This window comes from Varanus komodoensis, unplaced genomic scaffold (genome assembly GCF_004798865.1).
Source record: "Varanus komodoensis strain SLA01 unplaced genomic scaffold, ASM479886v1 scaffold9, whole genome shotgun sequence".
NCBI classification, from domain to species: Eukaryota; Metazoa; Chordata; class Lepidosauria; order Squamata; family Varanidae; genus Varanus; species Varanus komodoensis.
This window is the reverse complement of record NW_025336598.1, coordinates 8,939,731-8,955,578: the sequence shown is the minus strand read 5'-3', so window position 1 is coordinate 8,955,578 and position 15,848 is coordinate 8,939,731. Positions and strand designations below refer to the sequence as shown.

The window sequence follows — 15,848 nt, the reverse complement described above, 5'->3', positions numbered from 1 at the left end:
TTGATATTTTGTGAGCCGCCCCGAGGCTTCGGCGAATGGGGCAGCATAGAAATGTTTTAAATAAATAAAATATTGCTATGATTAAACGGTTTTTCCTGGAAGTGCAGTCTAATCCTAACTATACTTACTGAGTTCTTACAACACATTGACCTCCACTATGTACTGTGGTTAGATTCCTCTTTGTCCAACAATCAGTCAGGCACAGCAGGGGCTGTGTGCCTCTTCCTTCCTCTTCTTCACCCCCCACCAGCCCTCCTGCAATATCCCAATGGACACTATAGGAGCACCTAGATGTCCTCTGAGCCCTGGCATGCCATTTAGTGCTGGCCACACCTTAATATTTTTAAGTGCCTTTGTGCTATCCACTCTTGTGCTACTGTGTTACTTTCATTAGATGTCTGAGGATTAAGCTGCTGGCTTGCTTAAACTCATGTTTTTCTGCTTAACCACATTGTTTCAGAATTTTGCAGCTAAATGTGGAAAAGCACACTTAAATTCTCTCTTTATTCACTTAAAGAATTTGAGTGATTTTTCCACTTGAGTGCTCAGTGTTATGCTAAAGGAAGAGAAAATCTGTTTTTAAGAAAGTTTGTTTGAAATATTTTTAGAATTGAATTTCAAACTTACTGACTTAATAAAATTCTAGTTAGTCATGCAGCTATATAAGCATGAAACTTTGCAAGATAGCAGTAAGGTAATCTAGTATACTATAAATATTTTAATTATGCAAGATAGTAATAAGATAATCTAATGTACTCTAAATATTTTAATTACTCTCTAGATAAAGAGATTCTTCCAGTTGTGGCTGAAGAGCTGGAGCAAAAGATGAAGGTAACAGCTGATGAGGTAATATTGCAGTCATTGTAATTTTGTACAACCTTTAAATTTAATGCTATTTCAGCCTTATTCAAGAGGAAACTTGAGTTCTAAAAACTCAAGTTCTAAAACTCTTGAGTTCTAAAAAAGTCACATCCCGGCATCTGTGTCATACCCCACAGCTGTCCAGTCAATTTGTGAAATGCAGCCAAAGCCACATACCGGTAATCCTATCTATCTATCGTTCCAGGCAGTAAGATGCAATTCAAATGTGGGCAGACTTGCTGAGAAAGACTATTAAAATGACCCTGCTTCTCTTGTCTTTCCATTTTAAATTGCAAACTCCAACCATTGTCATTTATCACAACATGCAGAATGATGGGCTAGAATTGTATTCTGGAAGCAGTTGTGCTTTCCCAGAGACTTCTATAGTTGTTCTGAGATTCAGACAGATTTGTTATGATACTATTTCAACTCGAACATCATTGTATTAAAAATATTTACTTACAAATACTGGAAGATTTATGCCTCTGACCCTTCCATATGAGTATCTGCCTATCATATAGAATGTGTGTGTTTAATATTTATATGAATGCACTGGGAGAGGTCATTGGAAGTTTTGGAGTAAGTGGCCACTAGTATGCAGCTGTGTTGATCTTTGTGACCCAGCACCAAGGAATCCCTTGAAAGTTGCCTGGATTCAACAACCATGTGCATGCAAGAGCAGTTTGGTTTGTTTTGTCTCAAAGTCATGCCCGACCCATCACGACCCCAAGGACAACATTCCTCCAGGCTCTCCTGTCCTCCAGCATCCTCCCAGAGTCCACCCAAGCTCACATCCGCTGCCCCAGCGACTCCATCTAATGAGAGAGAATAAACTGTTAAATTCAGACAGAGAAGTTACTAAAAAGCCTGATTCAGGGTTTGGGTTCATCCTGTTCTGATAGGAGTTGTGTTCCTCTTGAAGGATGAGGTGCATAGCTTGAGAGTGCTCCTGGATCTTCTGCTGGTCCTTGTTCTTCAGGTGGCTGTTGTGGCAAGGAATATTATTTATATAGTTATACTTGATGCCCCTGCTGTGAGATTTTCTCACTAGTCTAACTTGGCAACAGTTATCCATCCCTTGATTACATTATATTTGGACTACTACAATGCCCCGTAGCCCTTCAAGGATCACTGCCTTGTCATGGCGAAGGGGCTTGTGTAGCTCAATGAAGCTATGAGCTATGCCGTACAGGAGCACCCAAGACGGACAGGTCATACCAGAGTGCTCTGACAAAAGTTGATCCACTGGAGAAGGAAATGGCAACCCACTCTAGTATCCTTGCTATGAAAATCCCATGGACCGTACCAAAAGACAAAAAGATATGACGCTAGAAGATGAGCCCCTCAGCTCGGAAGGTGTCCAATGTGCTACTGGGGAAGAGCAGAGGGCTAGTACTAGTAGTGCCAGAAAGAATGAAGTGACTGGGTCAAAGCCGAAAGGACACTCAGTTGTGGATGTATCTGGTGGTGAAAGGAGAGTCTAATGCTGTAAAGATTTATACTCCATAGGAACCTAGAATGTAAGATCTATGAATCAAGGCAAGTTGGACAAACAAGAGATGACAAGACTGAACATGGACATCTTAGGAATCAGTGAACTAAAATGGAACAGAATGGGTGAATTTAATTCAGATGACCATCAGGTATACAACTGCGGGCAAGAATCCCTCAGAAGAAATGGAGTAGCCTTCATAGTCAATAAAAGAGTTGGAAAAGCAGTACTGGGCTTCCATCTCCAAAATGACAGAATGATCTCAGTTCAAATCCAAGGCAAACCATTCAGCATCACAGTAGTCCAGGTCTGTGCCCCAACCATTGATGCTGAAGAGGCTGAAGTTGACCAGTTCTGTGAAGGCCTACAACACCTTCTAGAATTAACACCAAAAAATGATGTCCTTATCATTTTTTTGGAATGGAATGCTAAAGTAGGAAGCCAGAAGATAACCAGAATAACAGGCAAGTTTGGCCTTGGAGTACAAAATGAAGCAGGGCACAGGCTGGTAGAATTCTGTGAAGAGAATACAATGGTCATAGCAAGACGACTCTACACATGGACATCACCAGACGATCAGCACAGAAGCTCTATACAGTCAGTAAAAACAGGACCAGGAGCTGACTGTGGCTCAGATCATGAGCTTCTTGTTGCAAAATGTAGGCTTAAATTGAAGAAAGTAGGGAAAAGCACTAGGCCACTCAGGTATGACCTAAATCATATCCCTGATGAATATACAGTAGAGGTGACAAATAGATTTGAGGAATTAGACCTGTTAGACAGAGTGCCTGAAGAACTATGAACGTAGTTCCGCAACATTGTACAAGAGGTAGCAACTAAAACCATCCCAAAGAAAAAGAAATCCAAGAAAGCAAAATGGCTGTCTGAGGAAACTTTAGAAATAGCTGAGGAAAGAACGGAAGCGAAAGGCAAGGGAGAAAGAGAACGATACACCCAATTGAATGCAGAATTCCAGAGAATAGCTAGAAGAGATAAGAATGCCTTCTTAAATGAACCGTGCAAAGAAATAGAAGAAAACAATAGAAGGGCAATGCCAAAGAATGTTCAAACTACCGCACCATTGCACTCATTTCACATGCTGGCAAAGTTATGCTCAAAATCCCACAAGCTAGGCTCCAGCAGTATGTGGACCGAGAACTACCAGAAGTACAGGCAGGATTTCGAAGAAGCAGAGGAACTAGAGATCAAATTGCTAACATACGCTGAATCATGGAGAAAGCTAGGGAGTTCCAGAAAAACATCTACTTCTGTTTCATTGACTATGCTAAAGCCTTTGATTGTGTGGATCACAACAAATTGTGGCAAGTTCTTAAAGAGATGGGAGTACCAGACCATCTTATTTGTCTCTTGAGAAACCTATATGCAGGTCAAGAAGCAACAGTGAGAACTGGACACAGAACCACTGATTGGTTCAAAATTGAGCAAGGAGTTTGGCAAGGCTGTATACTGTCGCCCTGCCTGTTTAACTTATATGCAGAGCACATCATGTGAAAGGCCAGGCTAGATGAATCACAAGTCAGAATTAAGATCGCCAGGAGAAATAACAACCTCAAATATGCAGAGGATACCACTCTCATGGCAGAAAGTGAAGAGGAACTAAAGAGCCTCTTGATGTGGGTGAAAGAGGAGAGCACAAAAGTTGGCTTGAAACTCAACATTAAGAAAACTAAGCTCATGGCATCTGGTCCTATCACTTCCTGGCAAATAGATGGGGAAGAAATGGAGGTAGTGACAGATTTTAATTTCTTGGGCTCCAAGATCACCGCAGATGGGGACTGCAGCCAAGAAATGAAGACACTTGCTCCTTGGGAGGAAAGCCATGGCAAATCTAGACAGCATACTAAAAAGCAGAGACATCACCCTGGCAATGGAAGTGCATATAGTCAAGGCTATGGTTTTCCCAGTTGCAATGTATAGCTGGAAAGCTGGACCATCAGGAAGGCAGATGCCATTGAGGCCTTTGAATTGTGGTGCTGGAGAAGACTTCTTTGAGTCCCTTGAACTGCAAGAAGATCAAACCAGTCAGTCTTACAGGAGATCAATCCTGACAGCTCTTTAGAAGGCCAGATACTGAAGATGAAACTCAAATATTTTGGCCACCTAATGAGAAGGAAGGACTCCCTGGAGAAGAGTCTAATGCTGGGAACAATTGACAGCAAAAGAAGAAGGGGACATCAGAGGATGAGGTGACTAGATGGAGTCACTGAAGCAATTTGTGTGAGCTTAAGTGGACTCCAGGGGATGGTGGAGGACAGGAAGGCCTGGAGGAATGTTGTCCATAGGGTCACAATAGGTTGGACGCAACTTCGCATCTAACAACAATGCTCAGTACACTAGAAGAGTGGCCAGAAGCTTCAGCTGATGTAAAATGTGGCAGCTAGGCTTCTAACTGGTGCACAGTTGCAGAACTGTACTACCCCTGTCTTGAAATACTTGCCCTGGCTGCGAGTTCACTTTTAGGCAGAGTTCAAAGTGTTAGTTTTAAGCTTTAAGGTTCTAACTAGCTTATGACTCTGTCTCTCTGCATACCTACTCATGTATTGAGATCTGCAAGAAGGACCCTTTTGAGAGCACTGTTACCCACAAACAGCAGACATGTCCAAAAGGGCTTTCTCCTGTGTTCTCAGACTGGAATCTGCTCCCTGAAGTACTATGACTGACCCACTATAACTGACTCATAACTTTTAGAACAGTTATGAAGATTCATCTTTTTAATTTAACCTTTTAAAACCTGTGAGGGTGGTGTTTTGATGTTTTACTTACTGTTTTTAAACTCTTGTTTTATTGTTTTTTTTAATTTTTGTAAGCTTCTTCAATGGCTTTTTAGCAGATTAGACTGTATGTAAATGTTAATAAAATCTCAAGTTATACATCAGTTGTATTTCTCCCATGGGGCACAAGACACTGAGAAGTTACATCTCATGGAGTAGAATGAACAAGAGCTGCACAGTAGTGTTCTTGGACATCTTCCATTCATTTCAGTAAAGTTGACCCTCAATAGCCTCTTGATGGATTGTGCTCTGTGGATCAGATCACTATAAAACTCACTTTGGTTAAAGGTTTTAAGGATGCCACAAGCTTGCTAAAGCAGTGGGGAGTGGGGTAATATGGATTTTCCACTTCAAACACCAAAATGTTTCAGCAGAGGTAAAATAAAATGGCTCAGGCTATTGCTTCCTCTTGTAACACTTTCAGGAGGAATTACTCTCAATCCTTCTGTTGCCAAAATGGCATCATCCACACTAAAGAGGGAGGTATTTGCAGGTATTTTTGAGATTTGCAAAGCTGGGGGGGGGGGGGAGTGAGGGTGCTTTGAGGAAAAACCCTTAGAGGAATCCCAAAAAGAGTATGGTATGTGAGTATGCCCAGTAAGTATGGAATGGTGAGTTGGCTGGAAAAGAGCTATTTGGCTGAAAGTGGCAGGTCAACAAAAGGCCATAGTGATGACTGCCCTGAAGGCTTCAGAATGCTACTGATCATTTGGCAGGCAAGCAGGAACTGCTAACTAGGAGAGGAGAGTTGTACCAAAAGGAGAGTGGTAGGTAGGCATATATCTCTGTATCCCTGCTGTCTTTTGTTCTAATTGTCTTTGCTCTTTGGAAGGAAATGAACAGAAGAGGGTAGAGAGAGAGAGAGATGTTGAGAGAGAAAGCTTAGACTACCATTGTTGAAATGAAGTCCTCTGTTAATATCACAGGTCAAAGGTGGAAGTAATGCTTCTTTCTGTTCCTATTTGAAAATCCCTTCACCACTGCCTGAATGTTGTTTGTAGACTAGATTTAGTTCATTATATTGCTGGTGACTTGTGTTACCCTTTCTCCTGTGTGCACAACTCTGGCCTGCTTGGTTAGGGGATCCTCTGAAGTGGATTTGCAGCATGCAAGGGGATGATGAGGTCCTGCTGTGCAAGATTTGGATCCAACTCAGAGCTTCCCCAAACTTCTTGCTTGCCAAACAGCCTGCTGGTGACTTCCAAAGCAAAAGACTATACCTTGGAAAGCCAAATTGGGCTCTGGGCAAGCATTGAAGCCTAATTAAAATGTGTTGATTTGTACTGAGGATTCAAATCATAACTTGATAAATACTCAACATATTTTTGTTATCAAAACAAAAGGAGCACAACTTTGTTATTCCTCCAATTTTTGTTTGCAGTTAAAGGACCAAGGATGAAAATATTTAAAATGTTTTGCCCAGCCGTCAGGATAAAATGGCTGGATAAAAATGGTTAGAAATAGCAGGAAAAAAGACAAGACTAAGTTCTTTTTCATGGTCTCTGTACATTGCACATATGGGTTTGGGCATCTACATGGAGCCTGTTGTTGGGAAGAGTCTACTCTTACGGATAGTTCCCTCCCTGTTCTCTGCATTGGTGGGAGGGGTTCCTGCCCATTCCTTCAGTTCCTTTTCAACCACCTCCATGCTTAGATTAGATTAGGAAGCATTTCTCTCCTCAACTTGAATATGTTTCCAGCATTTATTACCTTTTCCTCTCTACTATTTTTTCTTCCTTGGCTCCCTACTCAGCCTCCTTTTTACCCATTTTTCCATGAACTTCATTTTCACTCTTTACTTGTAAAATCCACTTTCTCTGTGATCTTCTGCACCCTTCTACCAGTTCCTCCTCCTTTCTCTGTCTTCCCCATCTACCATGAACGTATCAAAGGCACCCTTAGGAAGTGTATCCATGGTGGGAGTCATCCCCACCCCCATAGTCAGAAACTCCCTCCGTCTTCTTGGTGGAGGGACAGATCATCAGCTTGTGCCCCTATTACTAGGCCTTCACAAAACAGGCCTGGAAACATAGGGCCAATTGACTGAGGGCCAGGGCCTTGGAAGCCATGTGCTCCAAATGCTCGACCTCTTCACACAGGAGCACGTGGTCAGGAAAGCAGCCACGTGCGCAAAACAGATGGCCAGCACCCGCAAGCAGAAGCACAGAAGCCATGAGTGCTCCTGTCAGCCATCGACACTAACGGCCTGGTTGGTCCTGAGAGAGCACTTAGACCTGAGAGATGTTTCATTCATGAGAAGGAACCCACACTGACCATCGACACCCGAAGGCCAGATTGACCCCAGGAGAGCACTTGGGTGCGACCCCAGAGCAGCATGAGCACCTGGTACCAGTTGAAGATCTGGGCCTGGCAGCATCGGTATCAAAGGGGAAAATACATTCACACAGCCCGCCCAATGGCTCCACTTGGTGTCAAACTGAAGACAGCTGGCCCCCTTCTGCAGGAAGCACAGGGGCAGATGGGGGCAGTACAACCCTCCTCCCTCAATCTTCCTCCTAGGACCTAGATGCGGTCTCAATAGAACTGAGAGAATGGGCAGGACCCCCTCCCCTTTCTGTTCCCTGCATCCATGAGAGGAGCTCCCATGCTTAGCTTAATTGAATGCTTAGCTTTAGAATCTTCCCAGCAGCAGGCTCCACACAGGTACAGAGTCCATATGTGTGAACACACAGATAACCACTTGAAGACTGGCCATTACAGGTAAGCAATTGACTTAAAACAAACAAACACTGTTTCACCTGTTTATCAGATTGATCTATAATGTGGTCAGAATATGATTCCTCACACGTAGGTAATCTATACCAAATTTTATTAATATTACAGATCTTTAATCCTCTTTACATATATTCCCTTACCTGTGAAATCATTTTGTGCAGAAGGGTAAGCACTGGATAATTTTAACACACTGAATATTTTCAGAGGGTGGTGTTATCTAACTAGTGTCTTCCTTTGATGGATCTGTATCCATTGGCAGAATTGTTTCCCCCTCCTTCATGCAGTCCCAAACTCTGAAATCTGCACTGGAGAATTGGGGACCATCTGGAGCAGATGTAGAGGGAGGGACTGTAAGAGGAGAGGAAGAAGGGAAAGTTTCATTGCAGAGTGGGAGTCCACTCAAGCAGTTTTGAATATCACTTAGAGAAAATGTAGGCTTACAGTATGATAGCCTGTTATGACAACAATCAGATGTCAGTAGCTTCAGGTGTTCACAGTATTGCATGTATGTTACACTTCAATACCTTTATTAGTGACTGCAGAGCTCTATTAGTCTGCCATTCTACACACACTCATTTTTCTGTAGTATTACTGCAGCTTATTTCATGACATATTTTTTTTAAATCAACTTGGAAGCAAGATGTCCAGAGATTTTGATATTAGTATTTCTGAAACATTTTTCTTTTACTGTTTACTGATAGGATCTGCAAAGTCCAGCAAAGGAAAATCTCTTTGAAGACAGTCAGCCAGAAGAGATTTCTAAAGGTGAATCCAGGTTTCTAATGATGGTAATTCACTCATGTAGGACAAGATCTTAGCTATCGGTCAGTAGGACTGCATGTATCATGTTTAACATAGAACTTCATAAAACAAATAACCCACAGTGTCTACATCTCCGTAGTCTTAAATGTACCAAAATAAAAAAATGTGGCTGAAAAAGCAGGAGCACAGAAGCACTTAGAATAAGGGATTGACATCCACACTTCATTGAGCCCCCCACATTTTAGCTATATGTAACATATCTCGGTAGAAAACAATAAAAGAAAAAAGCTAGCTACTCTCCTCCATCCCCTGAGCTATAAGCAGTGGCATTTGTGAAAGACAGTTAAGCTGTCTCGTCCCTATTCCCAACAACAGCATCTCCCTCCCATTCTCAGTACCTCAATTACCCCCTTTGGGTGTCTTGGCTACTCTCTTTGCCCTGTGAGTGAGTTGAGCTTAATCGCATTTTAATTAGGTGATTCTTGGCTCAAATTTTATGTTTTTTCCCAAAAAGAATAGCTAAATTGCTCTTTCACAATGCCAGATATTTACAATGGAATACATATTGTGATAATATAAATGCTGTTAGACATGGCAAGTCTTAAATTAGTAATCCATTTCCCATTACAGAGACATTTTTAGAATACCCGCTTTTCTTTGTTTGATATGATTCAACCTAGGTAAAAGGAAGTTGTTTAAAAGAGACTCATGTCTTCTGTCAGAGCTGAGTATGCACAGCAGACAGGGAGTTTCATAGTCCAAGATTTCAAGGAATGTAAATAACCTGTTGCTGTGCTGGTTGTATACTTGACAGTATATTTTAAAAACCGAAAGATTATCTCTTGTATCCGAAAGTAGTAACAATAAAAGAAAGCATGTGTGCGTTTTAAATGACTTTTTAATGAGCATTCTGTTCACAAGGAAGGGTTGGGCTAATACCAGTAGTTAGTCATATTCTAAGTTTACAGTGGGAAGCTCCAATAAATGGGATTTTTAAACATTTGAACTTGGAATAAACATCTGGGAATTTCAGACTACTTTTCTGGTGCTTAGTAGGGTCCTCCCCGCACCCTATGGGCCTCCATGTCTGCTTGTGCCTGGGCAGCAGCAACTGAGGTGCATAATGCAGGGAAGGCTCTTTGCTGCTGAGCAGAACAAGTTTAAAGAGCCGTATATTGTCTTGTAGTTCCTGGAGAGTGAACCAATGTCCTGATTCACACAGCACAACCCTATGGGTCAAACGACCCATTTTAAGTCAGTGCTGCATAGGAGACAGAGACCTCACTATTTTCTGTCTGCCTCCATGTCATTTTTGGGTTGTTAATTGTGATGTATGAACCCAGAGGGGCAGACAGCAGAAATAAAGTGGAAATGGCAAGCATGTAGGAAGCAGTTCACTCACTGCCTACAGTCTTTGTGTTAAACAACCCATCTGTTGTCACTACCTGAGATCCAAGTTAGCATGAGGAGGCAGTGTTGTAAAGAAGAATGGCAGTGAGGGGGAGGCAAGCTAAGGGACTTTCCTTACACACAAACTGTAGTACGTTCCCCACACACAGTGACATTTCCATGTGCATACACAGAGTATCTCAAAGATTTCTTTTTATGACAAATGATAATAGAGAAGTAACATATTTGGTAGCCTCTGCCATAGTATGCCACAACCAGAAACATTTGGAACTAGTGCTAGAGATCCTAGTGAAGGGCTCAACTAAATTGGTGATGTTGCTTCTCCATTTACAGATCTTTTTTTCTACAAAATTATAAATAAAATGCAAGAAAACAACAGATTCTGCTTTTTTCTTGAGAACAAAAAGTTGATGTATATATTGAATCTGTGTTCTGCTAGAGCAGTTTCCTCTAAGAGAGATGATCCCCAAAATTATAGTAGAATTTATTTCTAAATTGTTAGTGAGGGCATTCCAGAGCTGATGGGGAAGCGAAAAAAATGTCTATAAATAAAAGGGCAGGGTAAATACTTTCCCAACAACTCTTGTACCATTCCCCCATTCCAGATCTATTATTTGCAATCCAGAGGTGACATGCTTGCCAGATCCATTTGCACATCTGTTTTTCCACCATCTGTTTCATCTCTGAGTGTAGCTGCAGGGATTTAGATACTTAATCCTCGGTACTGAGCAAATGCTATCTACAAATCAACCAAAGTTCATTTACACTGTTCCAGCAGTATTTTGTGATAATTGTTGGCAATCCATCTTGATTACTGAGGTTGTGTAACATTGTGCTTAGGAACTTAAATCAGGATATCACCACTTCATATCTCAGGTCTGCTGTGATCTCATTAGGTGGTCTTAGATTAAACAATATTTTCAGTCACACATGCATAATATAAAATTAGCACTTACCTTTCAGGGTTCTTGGAAAATTCGAAATAATGCATGAGAAGCACTATTAAGTGTAAGGGATATGTTATTATTGATAATCCTTATTTTTCTGCTTTTGTGTATTAGCTCCTGAAATTTCGGGTACTTCAGCCCTAGTCGAAGCAGTAGATGATCAAGTTCCTGATGAAAAAGCATTAGAGGTTTGTGTTCCTTTTCCTTGTTTTATACTTCTCTCTACTGAACAAAACATTTTTTTCTTTAAACTGTCTTTCCCTGTAACAGGCCTCCAGACTCAGTAGTTAAAATGAACTGTAGATAAGATTTTCAGATGCATGTTTAATAGACTGGCAATCTTTTCAAGAAGGATCACACATTCATATAGAATTAGTTGGAACAACAGCATATTAATGAAGCCTCCTTGCTCAGAAATAGTATCTTACTGAACAGTAGATACCAGGGACAGAACAGTGGAGGGGTGGGTTTATGATCTGCTTTGATTCTTGTGAGACCAGCTGCTGTTTGGAACAGAATACCGGTCTAGTTGAACTTCAGTGTGATTCAGAAAGTCAAAGCTTTTCTCCTTTTTCTTTTCCTTTTTATTTGTTATTCTGAATTTCAAAGGGTTGCAACAAAACCAAAACAAATTACAAAGGAGAAAGAAAAGTCTCCTGCGTAAAGGATAAGTATATCACTTGCAATAAAAACTTATATAAATATGTTTATTTATATAAACATATATATAAGTTTGTTTATATAAGTTTATACATCTAAGGAAATACACTGCTATCAATAGAAATAGTTACAAGTTTCTATAGGGATCAGCCAAATATTTCTATATGATGCACAGGTGGTCTCTAAATGCCACCCATTCAAAAGTTGAACATGTCAATAGATCTTCATTGCATTATCAGGGGTGGTTGGTTATCCTTTCAGTGTTGTAATCAGGCTTATAGCTGTTTTAATAGTGTGGAAAAATCTATTTGCATTGACCTTATATTAGATTCCAAGAAGCAGATAGTCAAACATTTATCGCTGTTAGGTGCCATCAAGTTACCTCTGACTTATGGCAACCCTATGCATGGATGCCCTGTTCAGCTCTCATAAATAAATAGAATGCATTTTCCCTTTCCTCTACTTCTAGGTAGAAATACCTTATCAGAAGAAAGAGAATGACAAGCTGGAAACAGAAAGACACCCTGATAATGAAGAGCATAAATCAGGTAGCTGACAAATTGCTCTTATTGTGCCACATTACTCTCTGGTAGAGAACATTTGACTAGATTTGCATGATTTGGCTTGCAGGCAAATCTGAGATATATATATATATCATTTAGGATAGTTATATGCCATCCTTTGCAAAAGCCTCAGGACAGCTTACAAAGATAAAATACAAATACCACAAAACATAAATAAATTAAATTATTGACCCACTCTGACTGCGGTTAAAATATAATGGTAAATAATACAATATTAAAACTTATTAAAATGTTGATTAAATAAAAAGGTCTTAACCTGGCCAAAAAACATATAATGACAGTGCCAGGCGGACCTCTCTGGGGAGCGCATTCCATAGATGGGGCGCCACCGCAGAGAAGGCCCTCCTTCGGGTACTCTGTCTCCTAACATCTTTCACAGAGGGTTCCCAGAGTGTTGTAATCTGGTACATATAAAGTTCTGTACCAGGTTACAGCACTCTTGCCTCTAAGTCTTTGAAACACATTTCAGAAAAATGTTAATATTATTTTGCAGATGTTGGTCTGGTGTGCCAAATTTTGGAAGAGGAAACTGAACGGAGCCATTATTTTGAAGCTACAACAGAAATTAATGCGGTATTGTTAATCTGTTGTCAACTGTGTGACTTTCTAAAATACATTGGTGTAGAAGGAATGTTTGGCACACATATGTATGTTTGGCACACATATGTGGTACTTGCTAATGGCCGGGTGGTTTTGCCATTCATGTATTTAGTTTACATAGTTTGATTTTAGAATTCTTTGTATTTTTCCATAAGCCATTTTGATTGGGATGGACTAATTTTGTATCCATAACACTCAAGAAGAGTCAACCTATTCTGGTCCAATTTAGAATTTATATAAAATTGTATGGTCCAGTACATCCTTACAAACAAATGCACACAAAAAAAACTAGCTCACAAAACAGTTACTATTTGGCTTGTCTGCATATGTGCCTTATTGACAGCCTGAAGTGTGTGTGTGTGTGTGTGGATGGGGAAAGAACAATTTTTTAAAACGTAACTAAAACTGTAAAAACAGTGTATGAAGTGGAGCCAGTAAGACTACCAGTTTACTGTATCTATGCATTACTACACAGTGGTTTGTTCTTTTTTTTTAAGCTATTACACGATCTCCTTTGAGGTCTCTGCATCACACATATGGGCTGTGCATGCATGTGTGGAGCTGATTCAGAAATCTTACAAAGCTAATTAATTAGTCCTCAGTGGACATTTTTATATATAGCAAAACTTTGGAGGGCTTTAACTAAGCTTCTGTCATGTTCCTCGTGTGACTGAATGATTGCTTGTATTGGTAATGCAAGCCAGACAATCTTGAGTGGGTCATGTCTTGTCCTAATTCTCTAAAGGCAGCTTGTGTTCCCTGCTTTGCCCCATGATATTCAGATGTCATATTATTAGGATTAGGATTTTTATATATACTCGCAGAGTTATTTTTGGATTTGCCCTAGATCCTCACCCTCCAAATTGCAGGCATTGTGTACAATAAGTACTATATTTTAAAATATGACCCACAAGTAATGACTGTTGAGATGTAGAGTCATAATACCTGTTGTTGCTGGACGAAGCACAGCAGGGAACTTTTGGGGAGAGTAGTAATTAAGTGAATGCTGGGGCCCTTGCATTGTGGACAATTCAGAAAAGGGTGATGCCAAGGGAGCTCAACCTTTAGATCAACTGAGGGCAAGGGTACCACTCAATTTTATGTGGCCTGCATTGTAATATACAGTTAGTTTCTCAGTAAGGGAGAAGGGCAGGTGGTACTGGTCACAGCAGGTGTTCATTATTTAAAAACGAAGGTAGAGCTCTCGGAACCATTGTCAGTTCTCTTTAAGAAATCATGGAAGATGATGAAGTGCCAGATGACTGATGGAGAACTAATACTGTTCCTCTCTATCCTCAAAAAGGCTAACAAGAAGGAAGCTGGGAAAATTCTAGAGCATATTATAAAACAGTCAATCTGCAAACACCTTGAAAACAATGCAATGATTACTAGAAGCCAACATGAATTTGTTAAGAACAAATCCTGCCAAACTAATCTGATCTCAGTTTTTGATCAAGTTACCTCCATAGTGGTCTCTGAGAATGCTGTGGACATAAAATATCTTGACTTCAGCAAAGTTTTTGATAAAGTGTCCCATGATATTCTGATTAGTAAATTAGCTAAAGGTGGGCTAGATCAACTATTCAGTGTATCCACAGTTGACTACAGAATTGGACTCAGAGTGCTTATCAGTGTCACTTTCTCAATCTGGGGAGAAGTTACAAGTAGGGTATCAAAAGATGCCATCCTGGGCCAGTGCTCTTCACCATTTTTTATGATTTTGTTGAGGAGGAACAGGGAGCACTTACCAGATTTTCAGATGACACAAAATTGTTCGGGATAGTTAACACCTTGGAAGACAGAAACAAAATGTAAGGTGATTTTGATGGACTGGAGCACTGGGCTTGGACAAGGACAAATGCCAAGTTCTGTACCTAGGGATAAGAAACCAAATGCATAATTGCAAGAAGGGTTGTACTTGGATCAACAGTATTACCAATTAGAAGGATCTCAGAATTGTTGTAGATCACAAGCTGAATATAGTCAACAGTGTGATGTGGTTACAAAAAGGCAAATGCTATTCTGGGCTGCATTAATAGAAGCCTCACTTCCAAATCATACATACTATTGGTTTCCATCAACTTAAGCCTCATTCTGGATACTGTAACCAATTCTGGGCACCACAGCTTAAGAAAAATGCAGGCAAGCTGGAAAAGGTTCAGAGGAAGGCAAAAAAGATGACCAGGGGACTATGCCCTGTGAGGAGAGACTGAAAGAATTAGTTTCAAGAAGAGAAGATTGAGGAGACATATGATATCACTCTTCACGTACTTGAAAGGTTGTCATACAGAGGAAGGTCAGAATCTCTTCTTGATCATCTCAGGAAGCAGGACTCAATAAAGGCTCAAGTTAGAGGAAGTCAGATTCTGACTGAAGAACTTCCTCACTGTTAGAGAAATGCATCAGTAGAACCAATTACATAGGGAAGTCATGGACTCTCCCACAGGCGAGGCATTCACTATGCAGCTGGACAGTCATCTGTTAGGGATGCTTTGCCTTGGAATCCTGCATTGAGTAAGGAGTTGGACCTTCCTGTCCCTTCCAACTTTACTATTCTAGTTACTGGTCCTTCTTATAAAAATGTTATCAGTTATTATCACATAAAACATACATGAATCACGGCTCTAACTTGCATTGAAATGAAAGTGCTCCATCACACTGATCCTTAACTGGTGGGTCAAGTCTTACTACTAAGTCACAGCCTGATTTAAAATGGGTTTTAACACAATCAATTACCACGATTCAAATATATGATTTTAAAAATTAAGAAATGGGTCCCCAAATATATGTATGGACTAAAAGTGGACTCCAGGTCTGTTCTAGAAAATAGCTTGAGTCAACTGCTTTATTGTAAATGTATTGTGAGATTTAACATCAATATTTAATTGTGGAGGGTTCAGGTCTGAAAGGCTGCCACTTAAAATTCAGTTATTCTAAATTCTGAGTATGAGTAATGTCCATTGAACGATATACTGAAGTGTTGTGTCACTGATTATATGGTTGA

General features: G+C 40.4%; 1 protein-coding gene across 6 annotated transcripts in view; it reads left to right on the top strand.

Moving 5' to 3' along the window:
* The window catches only part of BOD1L1 (biorientation of chromosomes in cell division 1 like 1), a 71,266-nt gene that overhangs the window by 35,113 nt on the left and 20,305 nt on the right, over positions 1–15,848 (top strand). For 4 of the 6 annotated variants that reach the window (XM_044417631.1, XM_044417633.1, XM_044417634.1 and 1 more), the window contains 5 exons: positions 782–846; positions 8,583–8,646; positions 11,115–11,188; positions 12,130–12,208; positions 12,738–12,817. In XM_044417631.1, the coding sequence (XP_044273566.1) occupies positions 782–846; positions 8,583–8,646; positions 11,115–11,188; positions 12,130–12,208; positions 12,738–12,817 (362 nt within the window). Of the gene's footprint in view, positions 1–781; positions 847–8,582; positions 8,670–11,114; positions 11,189–12,129; positions 12,209–12,737; positions 12,818–15,848 lie in introns of those variants that run through there. The other 2 variants (XR_006413493.1, XM_044417632.1) reach the window with 2 other exon arrangements.